The sequence below is a fragment of the Eurypyga helias genome, unplaced genomic scaffold, assembly GCF_000690775.1.
Source record: "Eurypyga helias isolate BGI_N326 unplaced genomic scaffold, ASM69077v1 scaffold37135, whole genome shotgun sequence".
Taxonomy (NCBI): domain Eukaryota; kingdom Metazoa; phylum Chordata; class Aves; order Eurypygiformes; family Eurypygidae; genus Eurypyga; species Eurypyga helias.
In genome coordinates, this window is record NW_010254018.1 from 8,327 (window position 1) to 35,607 (window position 27,281).

Sequence of the window (27,281 nt, forward strand, 5' to 3'; positions counted from 1 at the left end):
CCCTCCCCCCCCAATCCTAAACCTGAAGCTTTACAAATCAATCTTTTCCTCTGGTATCCTTTGCAGTTCACAAGTTGCATGGTCAGGCTTACATTCCATGTCAAACTTGCACAGCTGTTGTGCAGATTGGTGTAATTCCCATCATAGTCACAGCATTCCTGGAGATGTAAGTGATTGGCACTTACTGAGTGGTTATCAGTACCCTGGAAAGAATGTGTGTATACAGTTTTTAATTGCTTCATATGTCTTATGTAATCAGGAAACGAAAGACAGTGTGGCAATGTAAGCAGGGGTGGGGAACCTGCAATTCATGCTAGAAATGGAACAGAACAGGATGGGTTGGGGGTGTGTGAAGATGGTGGAAGGTGGCAAGTCATTAGTAGGGAGCTACTTTGTCCCGTAAAAAGATTGGTATTTTTTTCTCTAATTTCTGACATGCGGTTTTTTCCTATTTTAAAAATAGTCTGTTTTAAGAGTCTTTGCTGCTGTTAGAACTTATTTTTGCAAGTGATTCCTTGTAAAAGAATTGTTCACTCTAAAAATTTACAATAATGCTCCATAAGCTCAGAGATGTTTCTCCTGAATATGGGTTGCAATTAAAAATTGAATCATTGCCCATTTAAAAAACCAAACACACACACAAAACCCAAACCCCTAAACTTTCAAAAATTTTTTTAATCCACAAGGGATTTGTTAAATATATTTTTTTTTCTTTACCTGATAGACTGTTTCAGTAATGATTTTTAATTGACAGTTACTTGCCACCAACCAGAAATTCATATTATCTTCTGAATCATTATTTTCTTATAAAAGTATGGAGCTTTTATTTTTAATGTAATCAACTCAAGTTAGTTTTTGCCTGAAACCTGAGGACCTGAGCAGTTCTGCTTACCGTTAAAAAGTTACAGCTATTGCCATAGATATAAGGGACAAAATTATTTTAGTTCTCATTGTGATTACTCTTGCAATTCACTTTTCCATGCTAAACTCCCACCAAGTAGATTACAGTGGAAGTTGTGTCGAGGTTACTGATTATTCTAATTTTCTAGTAGGAAAATGACATAGATGTGTAGACTGGGAGTGAGGAAGGAAAAGGCAAATTTGGAATATTTGCTGAACTCTCAAAAATATTTTTAGGCTCCTCTCCTTTTACACTTCCTAGTCTATATGCACTTCTTTTGCCTACCTTTCCAGTAGTCCAGTCAATGCATTAAATTAATTTCTGGGCTTACAAATTTTTTTTTTTTGGCCTGTAACTTTTTATTTCCCCTCTTCCTTAGTGACATGCTGATCCTCTTTTAATCGCATTTTCACCTGGGCATTTAATGACATGTAGTGTTGTCTCATGCACAGAAACTATTTATATGAAATGATAGTGGAAATGTATTTTTGAAGCTGTCCTGTAACCATTTGTGAAGAGATCTGTGATAGTGGCTTAGAATGATAATGCGTATGTGTGGAGTTGTCATTATAGAATGGGTCAGATGATTTGAGGATAATTGTTTTTTCAAATTATTATTATTTTGTGAAGGTTCAGGTGGACTTCATGGCGGGTTAGGTTTTACGGTCCTTGGCTCAATTTTAGCTCTGGAGATTAGCCTTTTTGCTTACTCAACGGCTGGTATTATTGTGCATAGAATGGTGCCCTCTGCTGTCTCTATAGATCTTTGCATGTAAACACAAATTGTCAATAAGACCCATTAAATATCTATTTTCATACTGTGTTTCAATTCCAAAAATAAAATTTAAGGGAGGTTTTTTATGGTATAAAGTAACCTTGTTTGATTTTCTTGAATTGGAAAATTGTTGTATATCTGAAAATTCTCCGTTTTTTATTGACACCTGAATTCAAATTTGTTTATGCTTGTCTTTCTCCCTTAAGCCCGGTTGGTAAGAAAAGATCAAGGTAAAAATATCCCTATTACAATAAAATTGAGCCAGTGACTGAGACATCTTTCTCCTTTAGGTTAAGCTGTCTCTGACTTATTCCTAGTTATTTTTTTTTTCTTCTTTCAAGTACTTTCTGCACTATCTTGTATGTACCTAGATTGGCATTAATATGACTCATATAATTCAGTTGTTGGGAGGATTCAAAAAAAAAAAAAGGTATCTCTGTCTATATGCAGAGTTCTGAGGCCTACAGACAAACAAAAAACAGAAAAATGCTTTCGCTGTGCTTGTACTCTTCATGGGTGCCCTGCTTGCCCATCAGTGGGGAATGAAAACAGTACTGCCCTGTCACTGATTCGCAATACTGATGTCTAACTAGTCACTCAAGTTAATGTTCTGTTATTCCAGACTGAAAATTACGATGGTATGTGTGGGGTTTTTTCATGGTGCCAAAGTCAAGTGCAAACTTGGGTCTTCCACATGAGTGGGAAAATCAGATCAGAAATTTTTCTCTTTTTTTAATTTTTATTTTGAAGACTCATACTGAGAAAGAGCTTGCTCTTCAGAATTTCATGGTGTGAATCAACCACTAGTAGTCTATAGGTTCCTACGGCTGCATACATCACAGGCTGAAAGCAGCTGTAATACAAATGGATCGTGCCTTTCAGTTTGGCTCAGTGCAGGTTTGTGCTATATTTCAGACCTGCAACATCCACTTCAGGGGCCCATAAATCTGAAGAGGATCCTTGGGGTTCTTAATTCAGAGGTGTATATATGTAAACAAAAAACTATATATTACACATGTAAAATTTCTCTTGATAGGTCTAGGTATGTTTGCCCCTTTTTGTGACACTTCCCACCGATATATGTGAAGCAACTTGAAGTGAGAGAGAGATTTTTAGGGTAGGCGTAATTGCATACAATACTCATCCACCAAAGAAATGCATCTGGATGGGTTACCACTTACTCACTGCTCTTCCCAACAGAACTCTGTGTGTATGTGTGTTGCAAATTCTGTTAATTTTGTCTTGTAGTTCAAAAGAATTACCTAGAGGATGGTTTCAGGATTCTGTGTCTCTCCAAGATATTGCAGTATGGTGATTTGTCTGCAGAATTGCTATCCGGTTTGCTTGCAGTGCCATAATCTGTTGAAATATACATCTTCAGATAATTATTCAAAGGTAGCAGCTACTTTATTTAGATAAGTATAGGTAATTTTTGAAATGTGTGTATGGAAATTAAGCTTCAGTATCCAAAATAAACCATACTGTACTATGTGTGATGTTCCATAATAGGTAAATCAGGCATGCATCGCCTCAGTTGTGTTTGCAGTTTTGTGAAAAAGCCCAATTTCTGTCCATGGCCAGAGATGGCATGGCTCTCTCAAGGACACTTGCATGTTCAACAAGGCCAGTGCTTTAGGTCAGACTTCCTTCTGAAGTTTCTGAAATAGCAGTGTTTAGTGTCATAAGAGTACAGCGCCTTAGGGAAGCTAGTAAACTTGCTTAATCTGCCTTCTTCCTTCTCACCTAGATCAGAGAGTTGTGATACAAAGTGTGAATTTCTTTTAAATACTGTGATGATTTATTTCTTTAAAGGTGAACAGTTATGTGTCAGGATTTTTTTCACTAGTGTGCTCAAGAGGTGATTTTTTTATTGTTCCCACAAGATGGAGCTGTCTACATATGTAATTAATATGGAATTTATACTGCTAGTCAAGGAGCTCTCTGAAAATACTGCTTCAGATTACCATTTTATTAGTATCCTTGCAGAAAACAGTACAATGTAGAACATAAAATAGTAACTATTATTTTAATAAGGTAGGGTAATCTTGTGGTTAAGGCATTGTGTTGGGATGTACACAGTATTGATTTCTTACTCCTCTCAATTTTAAACATTTATTCCCTGTGTGATTTTTAATTAAATATTGTGATAATACTCCTGAGAATTATCAATCAGTACTTTATTTATTATCATTAAACTGAAGTATGAGTAACTTTAATATTGAGAAAAAATAATAAATACTGACTTTTATAACAGTGAGTACTGTATTGCCTATCCTATATTGTATGTGCTTCCAGAATTTCTGGCTATGTTGTCTGGAATTGTTTTGTAACATTTTAAAGAGAAATCTTCTGATTGTATATTATTACCCTCTCTCAGTATTTCAGCAGTGTATCTTCCCATGTCGGTGTATCTGAAACTGGCAAAAAGGTACCAAGACAGCCAGGCTGAACTTGATACCCCAGAATCATCAGGCAATAACTGCGCCCAGAAAGACCACCAAAGAAAGGCTGGTGGCACAAACTCAAGTATGGAGATCCTCTTGCACTGTCTTTTTACAGTGTTGGTTTCATTTTAGGTATATTTGGTCTATTGTGTTTTACAACTGTTTTCACTTACTCTTAGGTTATACAACTTAGTTATGAGTACACAGTGATAGATGGAAGTCTCCTGTCTTTGTGATAATGATAGTCCTTTTTCACTTCCTTTTGAGAACATTGGAAGGATACCTAAACTTGGAGACTCCTTCCACCCTTAAATAAAAGGCTTAATGAAGCAGTAATATATTGAACTTACTTTCTGGTTTTTGCTTTAGTATCCAGTGCAGTGTAGGTGGTGAGTCCAGCCCATTCAGGGGAAGCTCATGCATGCCTGAAAGAACTGTGAAAGAACTGTCTGCCTCTTGTCTTCCTAATATTTTTATTTCTTCTTCAGGAACGGTACTCTGGAGACAGGTGGATGTCCCTCTATGTCCACCCTGTAGGTTCCAACATCTCTGACCCTTTTCTTACAGAGACAGAGCAGCACTCACAACCAGCTTATACGGTGTATTTTGGAGCACCACAAAATCAGTTGTTGAACTTTTTTCTCATCCTTGCCTTATTTCTTTAAAGTAACAGTGATATGATCTACATGCTTCCCCGATGTCTTCAGATGCAGAACATTAGATTGTCTGGTGAGAGCTCACTCAGTGCTGACTGTCTTACACCTTTCTTTCCTCCCAGGCCAGATTGCTGTTTCTCCCTCCAGCCAGCACCAGGTTCTAAGTGCTGGCAGGTGCTGGTCACTCGTGATCTTCTACCACAGCCCTTTATACCTCAGTCGTACTGGGCAGCCTTGAGGGGTCCCTTTCAGGCATTCTGACAGGAACCTCAGGAGGAGGGAATGACTGTCACACATTTGCTCTTTCCAGCTGTCATTTCAAACTATGGTGGTGGAAAGGGTGAGGGGTATTTTTCCCTTTGTGAACCATTTTGTGGTTCAGCAATCTTGTATTTTTCCTCTGGTGCATGTTGGAGGAAGGAGCCTGCCTCTCAGTACCATAGCTTATTTTCCTGTCATAAGCAAAAGGGGACATTCTAGGAATATTTTCTTGAATAGATTTTTTTCTGAGAAAACATCTCTAGCAAGCAGACTATCAGGAATTGGCTTTCCTCCTTTGGCATGTAGGACAGCTTATTACTTTTCTCATTTCTCCAGCTTCAGTGCTTCTTTGAGTATATTGTCCAAGGTCAAAAGGACATTAAAAAAGGGTGAAGAATCTAGTTACTAGAGTATTTTCAATCTCTTCTATACCCTTTCCTTCCTTGAAAGGTCAGGTTCTTGGTAGACACTCAACTATAGGTTTGCTGAACAGGCCATGATGACCCCAGGTCTTGGCAGAGCCCAGCTGTTTGGTTAGAAAAGAGGATCTTGAAGAATATGGGAAGTCATACTTCTCTGAGAAGATTGGGAGAGAAGTACTTTCTCTCTGCTCAAGAGTTTTAGAGGTTCTGACTCTGTTGCTTGCATCTTGAGGTTAAGACTGTGCTTCTACAAGTAACATTAAGACCATTGAAACTTCAGCCTTTTTTTTCCCCATCTTAAGATATTTTTTTAATTTTCTTTTTTTTTAATTTTTAAAGCAGCTTCTCCTTATGAATTTCTGGAGAAAACTTAGTAATTTTGAAAGGAAATTAGAGGCTGAATAAGAAATTTTAAGTTTTCTGATCTCCTGATTTTTTGGAATGTATGTAGTTTGCAGGACAAACATGTTTCTATGTGTATGACTGTATCATCCTTGTATTGCTGCTCTCAGTCTAAAAAGCTGCTTCAAAAATTACCTCTTTGCTCTTGTTGCTCTCTCAAGTTACTAGTCAAATTTTGGAACTTCCTGTGCCTTACCTTTCTTGGAAGAGTTCATAGCTTTGATTTCCAGTACAGTTCTCTAATACCTCTTTTCTTGCTTGCTGTGCTGAAGTCTAAAGCTTTAAATGGTCCCGTCTCCTTTGCTTACTCAGCCTTGAGCGTTTTTCCATGCAGCTTTCTATTTCTGATGCAACTCAACAAGCTATGCTGGTCATTTCTCCAGGAGTTGTGTTTCCTGCTTGAGATTTATAAGTGTACTATACACACAATTAGTAAAATAAACCAAAAGACCTGTTTTTAAGCCATTCCTGAAAGTCAGATCCCATTGAGGTAGCAGCGGCAGGCATGCGCATGTCCTGTTGAGCATGGGCAGGAGGAGGCAGGGAGCAATGAGGATTGCTGCCACACACTGCTCTGGTTGTTCTGGCTGGAAGCATCCAACCCTGATTTAGTTGAATAACTCTGATGATAGGAATACCAGAAAAGCAAATTTGTATGTTTGCACTGCTTTATATTTAGCGAAGAGTGGAATTTGATGGAAAAGCGATCCATGCTATTTGAGGTGGTCGGAGAAACTGATTCTTTTGTACCCATATTTGAGCATTAGGGCATAAATAACAGACCAGTGAGGCTCAGGTCAACCATGATGTAACTGGTTAAGCACCTGGATTAATGCCATAAGGGCTGGGTTCAGTTCTCCGTTTTGTGCCATCTCTTTCTTTTAATACTGATTTTGGTGGAGTGGATCACAAATGATGGCACCATGACATCAAGTTTGCATGCTGTTATTTTCCTTTTAAGAGAGAGATTTCAATAAAGATACTTGCATACTATTTTTACCTGGGGGAAAAAGTAAACTTTGATTTTCTTATTTGTATTTAACAGGTCTGTATATGATGACCAACCAAATGCACATCAGAGGTTTATGGAAAAGCTAGATGCCTGCATACGTAACCATGACAGGGAGATAGAAAAGATGTGCAATTTTCACCATCAGGGCTTTGTGGATGCTATTACAGAACTTCTTAAAGTTAGGGCTGATGCAGAAAAATTGAAGGTAAGGAACTAGTTTTTCAGAGTTTCATATATCATTGTCTTTCAGTTTAAAAGAAGGAACTTGACTCTTTTATTGAAGAATAAGAGTTTAGTGATCACATACACTCTGATGTTTGCAACAGTTTTTTAAAAGTGCATTATTTAGAATTTGTGATTAGAGCTGTGTTGCCTGATCCAGTAATTTACATTTACAAAGTTAAATATTTTTTTAGGTCTAATTCTTACTTTTTTTAAAGTATGTTTTCAGAAAATGATACCAAATTATTTTGCCCTCTTTAAAGGCTTTTTCAGAAGGTAAAGAGCAAGAAATGGTAAAATCAGTATTTCTTACATAGGTCTTTTTCTAATCATGCCTTTATACGTCAGACCTCAGAAAAAATTAAAATAGTTTAGAAAAATAAGAGTATTGCAATTATGCATGAAAAATAAATTTTCTTTACTCTGTAACGAGTAGGAGAATAGGTAGAGTTAGTAGTTTTCATTAGAAATGAAAACAAAGATTTACTTCGAAATCAGAACGCAGAATAGTGAATTATGAGATCCATCCCTTTTAGCTCTCTTTACACTTTTGAGAGCAAAATATGCACACCAGACAGAATGAGCATAGTTCATCAGAGGTTATGATTAGAAGAGCATTATATAAAGGATATTCAGATAACAAGAGACCAAATACAGCATCAATGAGGTCATTGAGCATCTTTGTTCAGAAATTAATGAGATTTTTAATAAACTAGAATGTGCTTCCTTATTATGATGACCTAATGAGTCACTTACTATGTGGGAAAATCTGAGGTCGAGCTTTGCCTGCACCTGCAGCATTAAAATGTTGCTGTGGTTTGGAGATTTCCACGTTTGATGTTAATCAACCACCCAGTGTTTGCATTCAGCAAAGTATGAATGTTTAATTACCATAAAATGCAATCACCATTTCTTACAGACAATGAATGGCCCATAGAGCTCATTGAGGTTATCAAAAAGGGACCAGTGGTCAATTGGGTCAATGATTTGAATTGTTTGACAGACCTACAGAAACAAGGAAAGTTCAAAAATCCCAAGTAAATTTGAGAAGTTTGCCACAGAATCTGTTAGAAAGAACTGTCATAAGTAATTGAAGTTAACAAAAGCCCTTTGCGATCAAAAGTTCAAGTTCAAGCTGTAGAGTTAATTTGAATTTGCATTTCTTTGTTCTAAGTTTCTCATGAAGCATGATCTGATTACAAGGGTGAGCAGTCACATCAGGGCAATATATGCATATTTGTCTAACAAAGGTGAAATTATTTTTAAGGTCCAAGTTACTGATACCAACCGAAGGCTTCAGGATGCTGGGAAAGAGGTGAGAAAATGGTGCTTCCTATATGGGCATTATGAATATTTGTAGCAAATTAAATTGGTTTGCATAATTTAATTGTGATTTTCTTTTTTAAATCTCTAAGGTGATAGCCCAAACAGAGGAAATCATCCGATGTAGAGTGCAGCAACGGAATATTGCAACAGTTGTGGAAAAACTACAATTGTGTCTTCCAGGTGAGTGACCCATACCTACATATGATCACAAATTGAATAAAGTAAGTCACAATAGCCAAAATGGAAAAGAAATTTGTTTTTTAAATTGTGATCCTGTAACAGCCACTTGAACAAAAAAATTAATGGGTTTTAAAAAGATGCCCTCGTGTAGTTTCCATGTCTTTTACAATATTTGATGCAGAGCAATTATGCTTCTTTGTGAGAAGAAAGTGAGACAGATATAAATGATGCAAATAATGTAGCCACATGCAGCCTTGAAAGAAGTAATATTTTTAATATTATAAACAATGAATTTGTTGCTTGAGGGTGGTTTTTACTGTTTGAATTCTAGGGAAAATGCTAATGGTTCTATTTCAGCGTTGTACTTTTAGCTCTGTGTCATTACAGGCTTTTTTTTTTTTTAAATAAACCAAAAGGCTCTAAAAGATGTTTCAGAAAGGTACTGTTATAGGATTGCACACAGCCCTGTAAGGGTTTTATCCTGTTTGTGATACTGGCATAAGACACATTTGAGAATATTTCTTTGTAAAGTCTTGTTGTTGACTTGTTATGAGTACAGTAGGTGGTACTGTTGCCATTTAATGGAGACAGGTCATACATAGCCTGGTAATGCAGATAAAATATAGTATACAGTAAGTTGATTAATAGGCTTGATTATATATAGTAAAAGTATAGTATACAGTAAGTTGATTAATAGGCTTGATTATATATAGTGTCTACTTTTTTGTTTAATCTTAACAGTTTTCAAATGAAAAACTAATTAAAAGTTAATTTCTTTTTTCTTTCTTAGCTGCATTCTAGGGTTGGGGTTTTTTGGATAGATTTATCACATTCATGTTTTGGTAGGAATTAAATAAGATAAATGTAGCATATTCTTTTCTATGGTTTATTTTGCCCTTTACCATACATATTTTCCTCTTTTATTAACTAATGCCACAATAAGATCCATGGGCTAATCTGCTTGTTTTTATGCAGTGCTGGAAATGTACAGCAAACTAAAAGAGCAGATGAAGGTAAAAAGGTGAGTGAATTTACCTCTATGAGTAAAATACAACTTTTGTAAGTAAACTGATAGAACACTTACTTGTGTACATTAGTTTGCTATTCTAAGTCCCGCAGCTTGATACATGTAATCGTCTTTTCATAATACCTTTGTCTGTGTTTCAAGGATGTCACTGACTGACAAGTATTATATTAAATACAAAGACAATTTGGATCTTAGCGAGAGCCATTAAAAAGAATGTTTACTTAAATAAGCATAACATGCAGTGAAATTGTGTATTATTTTTTTAATATTTAAAACAGTTTAAGAAGCAAGAATAATATTCTTAGGGAGTAAAGATCTTACATTAGTCAGTATTAATGTACTTTGAATCATGATATACTTAAATCAAATTCATAATCCAAGAAAAAAGGATGTTTCACTTCATATACCTTTCTTTAGACTTACCTAGTGTCTCTGTGCTGATTTTTTGTGTACATGAGACTGTGAGAATGAAGTGCAGAAGATGTGTTGTGGTTTGTTCCCCTCCTGTCTCTCGTTCTTCCCTCCCCGTGACAAAATGACTTGTTAAAAAAATTAATTAAAACCGTAATTAAAAGTAAATTTCTAAAATAATGGTTTCTAACTGGTATGTGAGCAATTGGTCCTTCCTCTGTTGTGTCTTCACTTCTGTCTTCTCAGAGACCCACTCACTGCTGCTGTAGCTGTCATCCCATCCCACTATTTCCTCTGAATGGGACACTGGTTTGACATCTGCTTAGAGTAGCTGGCAGCGTGGTACGGTGCTCTTGGAGCAGCTCAGCAGACAGATGTAAACAGTCCAGTGCCCTTGCTACTCGGTCAGACGACAGAGTGCAGGGTGTGCTGTCTAAATCACACCACTTCCTTCTGTGAGGTGCTCTGTAGAGTGTGCTACGTTTACCATGTTGTAAAAATACAAACACGGGGATCAAAGGTATTCTGCAATTCCCTTGTTCTGTCAGGCGAGACGAGCAGCATCGCAGTTTTAGAACTGCAAGGGAAGTTGTTCCTAATGTCATTATGGAGGGTCACTTAGGTGAGATAAAATTGCAGACGGCATTTAGCATTTTGACTCCATGTTTGCTAGTAGTTTTGTAGAGTCCGCTGATGGTTGGATGTGCTTTCTGAGAAATCATCAGTACTCTTTAAATCTAGAACTAAATTTCTATTATTTATGGGATTTAGATCTGATAATTCTCCTGTGTAAGGAGTTGTCAGGCAGGAAGTCTTAAAAGTCAAAGGATGATACATTGAATTGCGGGGTTTGGACATGTCATTGTCATACCATAAAAAGATCTAAGGGAGAGGGGATATGGCATAGCTTTGATGTACCATACCTTGAAATCACATGGAGTGCAGAAGGTTTAGAATCTGCTGCAGGCTATTGCTCCAGCTCAGGTATCTCTTTCATTAGCTATGCTATGGTTGCTACTTCGCCTGTGACTTGCAATTCCCCATAATACAGCCTAGAGGTGGCTATCCCGTGGAACTTGCAGGTAATTCAAATGTAATTTCCATGTGGCTTAGCAGGCAACAAATCCAAAGGCTGAGTGTATCCTGGCCTTTATCACTAAGTAATTGAGCAATAGCAAGGATATTCATAGCATCAGTGCAAAGAACTGATGGCTGATGTGTGCAGGTATAAGGAATTTCAAAACTGACCTTCCTAAGTTTTGCTGTGAAACTTTCCTGGAAGAGTCAGAGAGAGGAGCATTCACAATCCCTGTCTTAACAGAACAATGAAGGATGTTTATTTTAGGTGAAGATAATTTTTCTCATAGACCTTCACTGAGGTTTGTTAATGCAACAGAACTACCATTGGGCTTCAAAGAAAAAAAAAAAAAGACCTCTTTTCCTTGACTTTCTCTGCTTGCAGTCTTTTAGAATATGTGTTCCATTGTCGTAGTGCATCTTGTGCTATGAATTTCTAATGTTTAAAGGAAGAGAAGAAGAACGTGTGGATATTCTATATTTTTGGGGGATAGTTGTTTAAGGGTAAAGGTTGGAATTCCATTTTCTTTTTTCCATAGCAGACACCTTTGAGGATAATGCAGGATTTTATGTCTGGAATACATACTGGTTTATGCAGATGGAATGGGGGGTTACTGAGGAGTCCAAAAAGCCATCTGTTGATAGCAGCTTTTGGGCCCTGTGAACATGGGCTCCATTTGAACTGATGACCTAGAGGTGAAAGGTTCTGTATCCTATTTATCTGTCTCCTGAGCCATGCATAACACAGGTTGACAAGAACTATAGTTGTGAGAGGAAGTAACTGTGGAATCTGCTCAAAACCGGCACAGCTGGCTGGAAAGAGTTATGGAGGGTTTAAAGTCTTAGCTGAGGAAGCACAAGGAAGAGGTGTGGGTTTTCCACTGCTCTCCAAAACATCTAGTTGGGGCTATGCATTTAGGTTGAACTACCTAGATCTTTAATTTTAAGTTGGACATACGGTCATCACACATTTTATACAGCACTGTTACCATGGCCTATGTATTTGGGTTTTGATGTGCATCCCTGGAGAAAGTTCCCAGCTGCTTCAAGAGATTGTGATCTAATTGGGAATTGTTAGAACTGCTGTTTTTGCAAATGTTCTTCCACAATGAGTATTACCAAAAAAACCCCAAACAAACCAAAACCCAAACCACCCATACAATGAAAACAAATAAATAAATAAATCTGGTAAGGTTGTTGCTAAATCTTCTTGAATCTGCTGTGAGAAGGACTAAACAAAGAGTATGGTCTTTCAGAGTGAGCTTTTTGCACTGGAAGACTTGAATTTGTTTTCTGACCTTACTATAAGCTTTCTTCCAAATGGTGGGTAAGACAGAGTTTATTAGTTATTTAGGTTACTAAGTCTCACTGAGACAGTCATGCAGCCTTTCTCTCCATAAACCTTCCAAGTATTCAAATAAACCTGAAGACATAAAGGATGCAAATAGAAAAACTTCATACTTTATATAATTTGGTTTTACCCATGTCTGTATCATTTAAAACATAGCTTAATGCTTTGTGTACACTAAAGTAATGGTCACTTTCTTTTTCTTTTGGATTTTTTTGTGTGTTGATGTTTCACATTCTAATAAAGCTCTGACTCACCTGTGCCTGGGACTTGGACATTTTGTAAAACTCCAGCTCAATTTTAGAATAAGGTGATGCAAAACACTAATATTAGTCTTCTGGAGTATTTTGTTGGGGATTTTTTTTTGGTTGTTGGGGTGGTTTTTTCCTTTTTTTTTCCCCCCCCTCTTTTTTTTTTTTCAGCCCTGCTTCATGCTGGTTTTAGAGGTTTCCATTTTTATAGGTTGGAGATGTTAGTAAATCCATCTTATAATTTTCTGGTTCTGATGACAAGATGGATCGGTTCTGGACAGTCTTATCATATGACTTCTATTAGTGTTTCAAACTAGTTTCAAAGCTTACATTATAAATTTTGCTTTTGGCAACATATTCTTACAAGATTAGCTCAGAAGTATAGACAGAACTGCAATATTTATATGAGAAAATAACATTGAAGCTAGTTCTTTAACTCATATATAGTCAAATGGGCAATCATTACCTTATACGATTGATAATATTTGATGGGAACAAATAATATTGCTGGCAAAATCTTCAGCATTAAGTTAAATCTATGGAATGTTTTTAAAGCAAATTATACAAATACATCATTCCATGAAATGATATGCAAAACTTTGTAGTTTAAACCTTTACCTGCAGGTGACCTTCAAATTAATAAGACTTCAGTGCTTTATCAGAACAGATGTTAAAAGGACCAGGTCCTGAGCTCCATATATATAATTAGTAAGGGACTCCAGAATGGATTTAAAATGGATTATGTTAATTTTGATCTTAGAGACAGCAGTCAAAAACCTTCCAGATGAACTAACAGTGTTCTGATAAGCTGATCTGTATAATTTAAATAAAATCCTTTTATATGATTTTGATGCTATTATGGTTTTATTCCCCAGAAGTCTCACCATGTGGCACTCTTGGTCATTTTCTATTTAAAAAAACCCAAAACCCACACACTTAAACCCCCCCAGACTCCTTATCTGCAACATTCCCATTGCCTTATGTATATTTTATATAAACCAAGTATATAATAAACAAAAGCTCCTAATTTACACTTGAAGCCTCTTTATTTGCAGGCTCCTGAAAGCAGTTCTTTTCTGGAATAAAGGAGAAGATTTTTCCCATCCTCCAGCTATGCTGAACTGTTAGCTTAGAAATGCAATTGAGAAAATTCAAAACAATGTGTTTATTTCAGAATGAAACAAGAAGTTATGACTGAAGTATTAATAATTTATTACTGTTTGTCTACCGAGGGGAGCCAGCAGCTTGAACTGTATTTCAGTTTGAAAGTGTTTACTTAAAATATCTACAAAGTATTATCCAGAAGCAAAAGAACTGGAAATGACACTTTTCCAGGTTGTCTTGAACATTTGAAGGGACTTTGCTTATATTCAGCTTTTCTCTTTCAAAACTATTTGGTAATTTTCCAATGCTGACTCTGTAGGACTTTCAGGAAGACAAAGGAACTAAGGTGATGATGCAAAAAGCTAAAAATGGGCTATGGATATTACTTTGTGTTTGTAGAAAGAAAGGATTCGAACTAACAGCCACTTAACTCAGTCTATCTTGTTTTTTCCACTTACCCTGTTCAAGACCAAGCTAGCACGCATTGGTTCACCTTATTCTGTTATAATAGGTCAGAATAAATATATTTTTGTAGAAGTCTCCTGGGCTGAGTGGCTGATAAGAATTCTGTGTAAAGGAGAATTATTGTCACATGTACAACTAATTGCTGTCCTATTCATGTTTAATCTGTTTGCTGCACCTGTCTTTAAAATGTTGTTGAAATCACAGATTTGTTGATCGTGGTGTTTCTGTTTATTGCTTTCTTAGTTTAGTTGCCTATCCCAGAATTGGCCTACTTCTATTTTGCTTCATCTTTTCAATGAAGTAAGATTTTTCACAAGCATTCTGCCTTAGGAGCCTGTGTGACATTTGAAAATAAAAGAGAGAAGAGTATTGACTTCAGGAACAGGCAAATAGAAGCCTGACTCAGCTCTGAATCACCTCCTCGTGGTGTTCATAACTCTACTGATTGTAAGAGGAAGCATGGAAAACTGATTTCCCTCAATTAAAATTTCCTTCTTTAGATGTTTCCCTAAATCAGCTGAAAGCCACAAAATTTTACCTATGCTATAGGCCTGAAATTGATAAATGGTTTTAGCAAGTAAGTCTTGTTTCCACAACCCCTGTGATCTATGATAGAACTGAGAGTGAAATCAGGTAAATAACTGTAGTAGTAGAGTTGATATGTCAGTATTTGGTAGCTTTCTGTTGTCAAAATTGTTTGAGTCTTTTTTTATTTTTTAATTTTATTTTGCAGTTAAATCACATTTTATGCTTAGTTTTAACTTGAGTATTTCTTTAAACTCATTGTCCCTTATATAAAATTTCACAACATCATTATGAATGTACTGTACAACATCGGCATTGTGTATGGACATGAGAGGAAGTATTTCTTGGTGTTTTGGTTTTTTCCCCCTCTCAGGGCATATCTTTGATATTTCTGCTACGAATAGGCTAACAGAACATGGAAGAATAGAGAACATTATGGAATCTTTGTTGTGTTTGGTTTGGTTTTTTTTTTTTTAAAACCCTCTGACCTTGATGCTTGTTCAAAGCAGTTGTTTTCTCGGTGGGATATACGTTATTTTCTCGGAAGAGTAAATAGATTAATGGTTCACAGCGAAGTATGTTATACTGCTAGAAAAAACATTGCTTGAGACAAGTGTTTGCATGTCTTTTCCAACTAAGGATGGTGGGAAGAGGGTGTGTGTGTGTATGTTCACATATACCTAAAGAATGTAGACACATGCAGGCAGAGTTTTCCAAGATTTTTTTCATTGTTTGGTGCATATACTGTGATGTTGGGTGATTGGCTATTTGTGTTGCAGAAAAAAAAAACCCTCATAAAAACCCCTAATAAATTCAATCTAGAAGGGAAGAGAATTGTTATGACTTTAACTCCTCCAGTCTGCAAGATGCTTCATGTGATGTTAGGAATGTACTGATCAGAACAGCTAATACCATAGGAACCTACCTAAAATTCTGACTTGGCTGAGTCACTCTGAAAGTTCACTGTTTTGTTTCCAAAGTGAAGCATTGTATGGATGACCTGTTGTTTGTTAATTTTTCTAAGAACAGAATTAATATTAGATAGATATTAATTGTGTGTATGATATTGATATCCTATAATACTTGATAAACGAAGTATTTTAGTAAAATCCAATAAAAAACTACATAATTTGATTTTAATCTCTTTGTAGATATTATTCTGCTTTAAAAACAATGGAACAGCTAGAAAATCTGTATCTACCTAGAGTTAGCCAATACCGTTTTTGCCAGATAATGATAGAAAATCTTCCAAAACTGCGTGAAGAAATAAAAGAAATATCCATGTCAGACCTCAAGGATTTCTTAGAGAGTATTCGAAAGCATTCTGACAGAATTGGGGAAACTGCCATGAAGCAGGTAAGCTGACCTAACAGGATGACTTCAGGCCTGTTATATACTGAATGTGTAGATAGTATGATAGTCTGAGGTTGGCCCGAAAAATTTGTTTAAGGTTTATAGACATCACATAGGCCTTTGAGTAAGGATAGAGATCTGTGAAATGCTTGCTATCAGCTTGGGTAATTTTATGTCCTGGATATGAAGTTGTCAGTTCTAGAGGTCCCTGGCTAACACAGGAAGCAGCAGCATGACACCTCAGTAGCATCAAACTTTCTTTCCAAATTTGTGCCTGTGTCCTAGAGAAAAAGAAGTTTCCTCCCTGGGAACGGAAAAAAATGCAAAAAATTGTGAAATACTTAAGGTAGTCAACTCCCAGAGTCTGTAACTCATCAGCTACTACACCAAAACAAAGAGCAGCCCACCTGACCAGCCAGCAAGGATAAATGAGACTAAAAGAAACATTGAAATAACTGCCTAGTTCTTTCTAAAGTACTGCTGATGCAGGGCATGGCATTGGCATATTACCCTCCAAAGTGGGCACAGAATAGAGGAGAGAGGGCAGAGGACTGAGGTGAGAGCTGGGGTGAGATTGAGGCAGCTGGAACTCTTGCCTGTTCCATCACAAAATAATCTGCTGCTGGTACTGGGCAAGCTTTAAAGCAGTTAATGCTTCTAAAATTTATTTGGAGAGCAAGTAAAGTTTTCATTTGACTTACTGTTGTGCAGAGTTCAAGTTGGGTTGCCATTTGTCATCTAAGATTCCTGTAAAATGCAGCATGTGATTCTTTTATTTACAATAATGAAAGATGATACTGTACTACCTTGTTGCATTTCTTTCAGTAATAAGGACAATATAGTGCATTTGGCTTCTGTAGCTGACTGCTGCTCACTAAGGCTTAACAGAAGACAGCAAACAAATAGCTGGAAACTCTGTGATAACTGTATTTCATTTAAATATTGATTGTCTGTTTGCAATTCGTGATCAGGAAGATTACCAATTACTCTTAATTTTATCCACCTTTAAAATTGAATTCTGGGGATTAGGGAAAAATTATGCAGAAATTAGCTACTGAACTAATTTGTCATCCCGAATCACTTTAGGACAGAATCGTTGGTATAGGCTGAGAACACGCATCCTGCAGTTATACTGATGTGTGTTCAATAGCACCACCTGCTATTTATATCCTAGCATATGCTGATCAGTGATGAAATTGGTATTACATCCCACTTCATTGGTACTACTTTTAAAACAGGCACAGCAGCAGAAAACCTTTAGTACCACTCTTCAGAAGCAGAATAATGCAAACTATGGTCGGAATATGCATTTAGGTAGAAACAGAATGTTGGAATCCAAGAATGAAATCACATTGAAGCGAACATTTGAAGAAGATGATGAGCATGAAGAAGAGGTAACTATACTAGTCAGTACATCTTATTTAAAGTGATTTTTGTAGGTTTATTGAACAAAACTTGGAGTACGCTGTCTGTAGATGGTCAGTGTGAGGAAGGACTACGGAATACTTTCAAGGGACACCAGTCCACATCAGTATATTAGGGGGAGTAAATAATGCCAGAATATTAGTTGTATCAATGCTAGCTTTAGCATCATGTCTGGGGCCATTCAAACTCTTTCAGCTGCTGAATACTCTGTATTCATAAATCGAATAAAACAACAAGTATTTAGACCTTTAAATCTGGTGCTCTGAAATCACAGTGAAAGTTGTGTGGTCTTATAATACAAATAAAATCTAGTACTGTAATACAAAGGGAGGGGAGAGTCGAACAATTAGTTTACTCTTTTGTGATAGAACCCATCCATTTCTGGGTCCTGAAATTACTGGCAAAAAGACTGATGCAGTTACTCTTCAAGTCACTAAAGCAAACTCCCCTTACCATTTTCTAAGAAAACAGTAGTTTAGAAGCCATAAAACCTGTCAACAGAGTTGGCTTTTTCTGGTCCAAATTTAGTCATGCTTTTGTATTCAACCCCCATGTATTTCTATATTCATCTGAACTTTAGATTCATGTCTAGTAGCTTCAAACTCTACCAAATTACTAATATTCCCCTAAATCTGCAAAATTTTTAAGAAACCAAGTTGAGCAGTTGTAAAATTAAGGGCACTAAACCAGAATTTAAAAGGAAGGAATAATTCCTTACCACTAAGATGTCTTATGAAGTATTTATTAAGTGGACAAGTTCTGCTGGTAATGTTGCAGATTATATGGTTTTTATGCTTTATATACTTTTCATTTCCCTTTCCTTCTTCAGGTTTTAACTGCTCAAGATCTTGTAGACTTTTCTCCAGTCTATAGGTGTTTGCACATCTACTCAGTTTTGGTATGTATTAAGGTGACTTCAAAAAGATACTTTAGTTTTTGAAGCGGAATGTTTATTGTCTTATTTTTAATACTCTAGTAGTTCCCAAGCAAACATATTGCTTCTAGTAGTATCAGTTCTTGATGAACCAGATGAGATGGGTAGGGTATGAATACTCAGGGTACAACTGTATGTTTTATTTTATGTGCATAATAAAGGACACACAAGACATTAATTACATGCATGTTCTTAAGAATATATGTAAAATATGCATGTCTGTCTCAGTAGTTGTATCGAAACTTTTGCAGTTCCCCCAAGTGTTCCATGTTACCCAAATGTCTGGGGGGATATGATAAATATTATAAAACAAGGGAATGTTGAGTCAGAATCTTGTGAAAATCAGAAAAGCAGAGCAAAGTAGCAAGCAGAAACTGGAGATTGTGACAGACTCTGCTCAGGCAGATTACTGGGTTCACTGGCAGAGACACAATAGCCTGTTTTAGGTGCTGTAAAATGAATACAATATACAAGCTAACAAGGGTGAAAACTTTTTTTGGGAAACATGGTGAGAAAATATTTTTTATTTTCTCACTTTTCCTACTTCTCTGTTATTTCTGAAGTCTGATTACCTATAGAATAAATATCAGGGGCATATAGAAGAAGTAATTCTAAGTATTGGTAATCCTACAATCTCAGCTGGACTTGGCTTCAAGCATTCATGCTGGGTTATCTTCTTTCTGTGGAATCCTTGTAGCTGTGTAAATTGAAATCTTTTATCTTGAAATAATGTTTAAAGTGTTATTCACTGTTACATCTTTTTTTAAAAGAAGGAGTCCAAACAAAAGCATCAGTATTTACATCAGTAAATATTCATCTCAATGAAGAGAACAGGAAGGAATAAAAGTGAGACTGCCAGAACTATTAAAAAAAGAGTGGAGCATTTCTTTTTTTATAGAGGAAATAAGTGTGAAATAACATATAAAAAAGAATGTGTAAAATTAAATACACCAGTAGACAATATCCGCTTATTCTTCCTTTAGTATAATAAAAGAATCATAGATGTAATCATACATTACATTTTTATATCAAGGATTTATATCACAGCAGTTGTTACATTCTTAGTGAATTCTTTATCTGCTACAAAGCTCTAGAAAATATTTTATTTTTATGTAGGACAAACAGTTCTACTCTGCTTCTTCATATTGAAGAAGAAAACAGGATTTTATGTACCTCTGAATACTACAGAGCTTGTGATTGCAACCTGGTGATTGCAAGATACATATGTGCCAAACATAGACTGTATATATTGATAAGTAACCTTTCTTTAGGCTAGAAACTTCTGGGCAATATATATAAAGAGCTTTTTTATCCCATATATTATGTGAGATGCTGTATATTTAAATTCTGATGAAAACACCCTTGATCCTTTTGCCATGTAATGTTACCTTTTAACAAAATGCTATATAGCAGTATAAAATAAATGTAACTATGGTGTGAAACAATACTTGATATATGAGCAATATTACTAGAATGTATAGCCCAACGTGAACTGATTTATTATTTCTATTGATATAAACTTTGAATTTTTGGAAGCTGGGCAAAACAAATGCATTGCTTTGGTACATTTTACCTTCCCTTTCCTGTGCTTATTGAGTGAGTAAATCATGAGGGTTCTTGCTGTGTTCTGCTGATTGCTTTAAAACATCTGTTTAAAATACTCGTTATGCCTGGATTGCTGATCTTGATTGCATAGGATAGCATAGTCTATGAATAATTATGAGATACTTTACATCTCCATTTTTGGTGTGGATTTGAGAAGAACAGCTACTCTCTTCCACTTGAGAAGCTTGTGTCAGGACTGAGTAGAGAATTGGCATTGGAAGTAGGATAGAATAATGGCTCTGGAAGTAGAATAGAATAATGGGTTTGTGCCCCTGAAAACTGTATTGAGTATTTGGGCTGGAGGTGAATGGTTAGTATATCTGACCATTATGTGTTACTATGAATTACAGCACACTGTTGCAACAGAAAATGTTCTAGTAAATTTGCGTCTCAGTTTCAAGTGGATTTTTGGTTTTAAGCCAAGTGTCTTTTTTTTTAATTTTAGATTTTCTTAGGTTAGCAGTATTTCTAAATATGATTAAACATTCATTATGAACTTAAAATACTAAATTTCAGCTTTCTTTGTTATGTCTTATAAAGGAGTTAAGTAATGATGAATTAGTAATATGCAGTTTCTGTAGTAATTTGACTATTTTTTGGAAGCCCAAGTAATGGAATTCTAAGTAGCACTGGCCTAATAATAGGCTCATGAGGTAAAACCAAACCTTAAAAAATGCTAATCTACTTTATTCTGCTTGCATACAAATGATGTTGTGTTCAGTAGGTAGATGAGTCAATGTAGCACTGATTTCAAATGGACAGATGGTTTCTACTGAATGGTCATCTTAATGAGATGGGTAGGATGTCACTTAGATTCCTCACAATATAGTCATTAGGCACAGAGGGTATTGTGCCTTCGAGGACTGTGATAGGAAAAAAATCCAAATCCACAGTCATTATACTTACTAATTCCAAATACAATAATAAAATGTTAAATAAATCTCATGTCTTTATTTTTCTCAAGCAAAGCTAATGCAGGCAGTGTGCACGTGTCATATATTCACAGGAACATTTCTTGTAATTCAACTTTACAATGCAGTTAGTTTCTTGAATAACCTAGAGAAACATTTTTTGAGACAATCAGTTTCAGTTCTAGATTAATAGGTAATCTGCCTTGTCTATAAATATTAATATACTCTGAAAGCGGTAGTTTAAAAACATAGCTATTGCATAAAATGCATATGTTGTGTCATTATTTGATAAAATGTAGACACATGAGCAAAATTTTTATTTACAGTACATTCTGTAGGCTACTTAAAAAAAAGATAATTTCTGTGTATTCCATATATACAGAACTTTGGTGGCGTCAGCTGGGCATCTACATGGTGGAAAAAATGCAAAATATGTGGCTTACTTTAGGAGAATTCTACCCTTAGAAGTGTCTTTCTCATAATGAGACAATGTTCTTGTTTTAACTAGTTTTGTCTTGTTTTAGGGCGATGGAGAAATATTTGAAAATTACTACAGGAAACAAAGAAGGAAACAAGCAAGATTAGTTTTGCAGCCGCAGTCAAGCATGGTAACCAATACTTTTGGTTTTGCATTGACTCGGGTTGTACCTAATACTTAGTGGTATTTTTATTCCTAAACTTGTTTTCTTTTTCACTGAAAGCATGAAACAGTAGAAGGCTATAGAAGATACTTCAGTCAAATTGTAGGGTAAGTTTTCTAAACAGATATTTATTTCAGTTTTACTATATTGATTCTTAATTCACGCTCTGCTCTCCCATTGTCCAAAAACATTCTTGTGCCAGATTCAGTTTCCATGCAGATCATCCAGGTGGTTGTTGCTGGATCTGAGCAGGGAAGCGCATCTAGATTCTACCTGTATGGTGCCCCACGATGACACTCCAGCAGCCTGGGCTCCAGCTGGCATGAAACAAACTTTACACATCTACATGCTGGGCCAAGCAGAACACCAAACTGACCAAAGGATCAATGCTTGAGTGGGGAAGGATTTGACTGTGCTTGTGTGCAAAAGGGTAGAATTTGTTCTGATATTAGAAAACAATAATTTAAGCATTATTTTGTTTTAGTTTCTTTGTAGTAGAAGACCATATTTTACATGTAACCCAAGGATTGGTAACTAGAACATATACTGATGAACTCTGGAACATGGCCCTTTCCAAGATCATTGCTGTTCTTAGAACACATTCAGTAAGTGAGAAGTCCTATCATTATTGCAGTTTAAATCCTTTTACTTCAGAGCTCTTTATATTTAAGGCTGGGGTAGTAACAAAGTGAAAAATTACACTTCTCATGTTTTCTTTTCCTTGTGATTAAAAATTGCTCAGATTTGGGAGAGAGCCTGCCAAGCTTTTGTTTTTCCCAATGGTATCAGGCTGTGATCCACAAGCATGGGCTATTTGCATAATCCTCCACTGATTTACAACTCACTGGGTCTTCCAAACCTTCTCTTAGTCCAGCAGTTTAGAATATGCAGAGTTAATCTGCTGTTATTATTGCAATCCTTCCTCATTAGTCTCAACTGACCTCTTCATTAGATCAGATTGAATAGTTCAGCACTGAAAGCACCACCAGGAAATAGTTCCTAATTATCATTCTAAATGCTGTGTTTCCAAAATAAACTCTACCAGCAAAACCCTTGGAGGTATCTCTTCAGTGCTACAGTAGTAATATATTTATGTTGAAGTAAAAGTATTAGAAAAATCTTCACACAAGTTAGTATGTAATGCTGTATCAACTGAGTATTTCAGTACATTCAGTGTGTGTCTCCTAAAGTTAGGTCCAGTGATGGAAACAGCCACACGCTATTTCTTATTCCTCTGTGAAAACCATTGGAATACTGTTGTTTACTCTAACTGACAGTAAATTGCTTCAGAGTTTACTATTAGTATAACTTTTACTATTGTAAAAAATAGAAGAGTTTTATCTTTACCTTTTTAAAGGTTGCTAGAAGCAGTTCCTTTATGCAATGTCATTTTTATTTTTATTATGATTGATCTGTAATTCGAGGTATATTTTACATTTCATATACACCGATGAAAAGATGGGGTAGAAGTTCTATCTGCAGCTATAGTTTTATTACAGGCCCTTGACTGATCAGTTATACATGGGATGTTCTCATACTTTTTAATTCATTTTAGAGGATTGTGATAAACTGAGATATATTCAGCAATTTTTTAAGCCAAATACTTTGCAAGTTAAGTGGCTGCATATGTATTTATACATCTATGTAAGAATATGGTAATATAAGGGGTAAAAGTAATGTAATCTCTAAAGAACATGTATTTTCAGAGAACATTAGTGCAGAAGGTTAAACTCTCTAGCCTTATCCTTTTACCTGGCTCACTGCCTTAGTAAAAAAAACCTTGGGTTCAATTGTCTTCACTTAGTCCAGCTACATAGAAGTATTTGTTAAAATTTTATTTGAACTATCAGTAGTATAAAAGCTCAGAAAAAGCAAACTGAATTAGGAGATCCAATAAGTATCAGTATGTTGTACTGAGGTGCAGAAACAGCAAACTACCTTTTTTCAGTGGAACCTAAGCACACATCAAAATGCTTTGCTAAATCAACATCAGAGAGGTTTCCACAGTGTCGTGGTTGAATGTGGTTTGAAAATATATGTCCCATGTTTCAAACCCTTTTAAGCAAACCAGAATTTCTCACTTTCAGTCATATTGCAGTGATCCCGACCTTGTTCTGGAACTGAAGAATCTCATTGTAGTATTTGCTGATACTTTGCAGGTACGTATTACATTAGTAATTTAACAGAAATTCCTAGAGGCAAATTTTTCCTTTAGGTGAGTAAGTGCAATGCATTAGGTTTTCCTGACACATATATATGAATCAAGATCAAAATTACACAATAATACCTAGAGGTATATGTATTTCTTGCCTTGGCTCCTCCTTTTCAGTGTTATCAAATTAAGGTATGCATTCTGTGCTATCCAGCTAGCATCCAGTTATTCATATCTGTGTAAAATTAATGTTAGCTTTGTAATTTGTATATGTTTTGATCTTTTATAAATGCTTTATTTCTGATCTTTAACAAGAATAGCATTACGTTAACTCTCTAACTGAAAGACCAAATGAATATCATTGGCAAGTATTCCTGTAGAGTTTAACAGTCTGACAAAAAAGATGAGTTATATGCATAAATATCAAGTTAAAACATTAGAGAAATGAGACAAATTTCTGCTTGAAAACCAAAGGATAGGGATAAAGTATTTGGTAAGAATTTAATATATAATTTTCTAATTGTAGTGGTATGTTTAAAGTACTGTGATTTCTTTTATAGAAATTACAAGATGGAATAATAAGTCTGATCTCAGAGTCTTGAAGTGATGTGGTAGGAATTGAATGTATTAGTTCTTGAATTAGTTCTTGAGGTTGCGAAGAGGTGGTTGTTGGTAACTTCTACCAAGTGCGAAATGATGGAATGAGGAAATGGCCTCAAGTTGCTCCAGGGAAGGTTTAGATTGGATATCAGGAAAAAATTCTTCACCAAAAGGGTTGCTAGACATTGGAGGGGGCTGCCCATGCAGATGGTTGAGTCACCATCCATGGAGGTATTTGAGACAGGTGGACGAGGTGCTTACAGACGTGGTTTAGTGGTGGTATTAGCAGAGTGAGGTTAAAGGTTGTACTTGATGATCTTAAAGGTCTTTTCCAACATAAAATATTCTATGAGTTACCCATCCTTTTCATTTTTATACGTTAGGGCTATGGTTTTCCTGTGAACCGACTATTTGATCTTTTATTTGAGATAAGAGACCAATACAATGAAACACTTCTTAAAAAGTGGTCTGGACTGTTCAGGTTAGTATTTCAAAATAATTGTGACTTCTGTATTGCATCTATTGTTTTTGTCTGCGTTAAATTTTTTGTTTGTTTGTTTGTTTTGTTAGAGTTGTAATTCTGGAAGAATTAATTAACTCAGTATTGTATATGAACTTCTAGTTGGATATGACTAAGACATTCACCACATGTAACTAATATTGAGAAGAAGAGCTGTCGAGTACTGCTTCTGTAGTTAATGGAGTGAAGAAAGGTCTCCAAAGAGATATCACTGAAGAAACATGCAGGAGAGAGACATCTGTTTTTCTTCATAAGGAACCTAATGACCCTTGGCTATTGAAAAAGGTCATTACGTTCCTAATTTAGGTTGTCTTAATGTTTATAGGTAGCTGATAGGTGTATCTCGCTGACAGACCACTGGCACTGCCAGTTCCTCTTCATGTTTTTTTAATGCAGATTGGTTTCCACTTATTCTTGGAAATCACTTGGTTGAGTAAATTGTAAACACAGGAATAAGCAGCCTGGGACTGTACTCCAAAGTCTGTTTGTAGATAGGGTGTGATGTCTACATGTGCACCAATTGTTTACCATAAAATACACTACATTATATTACAGAAAACCTTAAAATTACATTGACCACTTGAGGTTCTCAAGCTCTCAAGCCTTCTAGTATAGTCATTTGACTACTAGAAAAGTCCAGAGGGCATTTAATGGTGTGGCCATGTGCCTAGTTGAAGTTCCCTGAATCATTTCTATTGATTGTGTGTAGCTTTGGTACCTAAGTGAGACTCTGAATATCTACTTTAGTGTAGGCAAAGTGTAGGCTAACATAATAAGTATCTCATTATGGTGTACCCTGGAGTAGACTAGTTGATCTGAAGTTCCTTTGCTGTATAATGCTTTGAGTCATACATATTAAAACTCTTGCAGCTATTTTAGACACGGTATAAAGAGTTAGCTTATACAAGGTACTTTCAAGTTTATCTAAAATTAGTTTGGATGTCTGAAAATATGATGGTTGCAGCTCATAACTTTCTGAAGCTGCACGCCTAAGTGTGGGAGTAAAATTTATATTCATTTATATGTTTTAACACTGCAAAATACTGTAAATTAGTTACATGTCCTAAATTTTTCACTTTAACTAATTCACCAGGGATATTTTTGAAGCGGACAACTACAGCCCTATTCCTGTAGCAAATGAAGAGGAATACAGAATAGTTATAAGCAAATTTCCTTTTCAAGATCCAGAACTTGATAAGGTAAAGAAAAGTTTTATGTTAATAAAGTTTCCTGAAATCCAATTATGAACACTTGGGACAGTAATGATTTTTATAATTAAAAAGCAATTAAAATTTGAAAAGCTAGGTAGATTAAGAGGCTAAATCACCTTCTTTGTGTGTAATTATCTAGTCATAAATAAAGATGAAAATTAAAGCTTTAGTCATTTGCTCTGACATTTGAGTGAATAATGAAACCCACTGTTTTGTAAACAAATTAATAATAGACTTTAATTGATACAGTCTTTATGTAATTATAATACTGTCTGTCTTTAGTTAAATTCTGTTGCAACTCATTGCGTTTAGTAATTCACGGTATATTTATATGCTGTAGTATTGCAAAAGTACATGTAAAAGGGAGTTCTGTTAGAGACAGCAACCTTTGTATTTCACTTTTAAAATTAATTATTTGTGTTTGACAATGTGGGGCAAAATAAACATGAAGAGACTGTAAATAATTCTGCAGTAGTAACATTACAATAGGATATTCTTCTATAGCCTCTTTCACTACAAGCTCTTTTCACAGAAAGGTGATTAATATGTTCTGTACTTCAAATACGGTTTTGGTAATATCAATCAAGAAATAACAGGCCTGTGGTGGAGTCTGTAGAGGGGAACTAAATCTAAGGACCATATGACAGTGGGAGTAACTGTTGTAGAGGGAAACTGGTTTAGACATGATCCATCACTACAGATATCTGCAAAAGTAAAAAGATACTCTAATTCTGCAATTCAGCAGGGATTTACCAGGCAAGTGTAACAGCTGCATGTCATTAATATGGTATTACAGTGTAAATGAAAAACTAACGGTGGGGTTTATGCTGATTTTTGGGTGAGACTCCAGAGTGCTTGCTGGATGCTTTCTTCCCTCAAATTCATTTACTTAGCCATTATAACACTACAATAAGATAAACAGAATGGAAATCCCTTAATGTGTTGGAAGTATACCGGGTACTATTTAGCATGACATATTTTGCTAATAAATCGCACAGATTTTTAACTTTGAATAATTTTATCTGCTAACCTCTTTCACTCTGTCCGATGTATCAGCATGTATGTACGGACATTACTTGTGTAGGCATGTGTATTTACATATATGTATGATTAATACAAA

The 27,281-nt window shown here is 35.7% G+C and overlaps 1 protein-coding gene across 1 annotated transcript in view; it reads left to right on the forward strand.

Annotated features, from left to right (window-relative positions):
- Positions 1-6,910: 6,910 nt before the first annotated feature.
- Positions 6,911-27,281, forward strand: part of EXOC6 (exocyst complex component 6) — a 46,150-nt gene continuing 25,779 nt past the window's right edge. Inside the window, exons 1-13 of the mRNA XM_010152862.1 lie at positions 6,911-7,078; positions 8,363-8,410; positions 8,511-8,601; positions 9,577-9,622; positions 15,961-16,165; positions 17,401-17,556; positions 18,417-18,485; positions 21,562-21,645; positions 21,739-21,785; positions 22,163-22,283; positions 23,766-23,837; positions 24,814-24,911; positions 26,044-26,149. Of these exons, the coding sequence (XP_010151164.1) occupies positions 6,947-7,078; positions 8,363-8,410; positions 8,511-8,601; positions 9,577-9,622; positions 15,961-16,165; positions 17,401-17,556; positions 18,417-18,485; positions 21,562-21,645; positions 21,739-21,785; positions 22,163-22,283; positions 23,766-23,837; positions 24,814-24,911; positions 26,044-26,149 (1,275 nt within the window). The 5' untranslated portion in view covers positions 6,911-6,946. The remainder of the gene's footprint in view (positions 7,079-8,362; positions 8,411-8,510; positions 8,602-9,576; positions 9,623-15,960; positions 16,166-17,400; positions 17,557-18,416; positions 18,486-21,561; positions 21,646-21,738; positions 21,786-22,162; positions 22,284-23,765; positions 23,838-24,813; positions 24,912-26,043; positions 26,150-27,281) is intronic.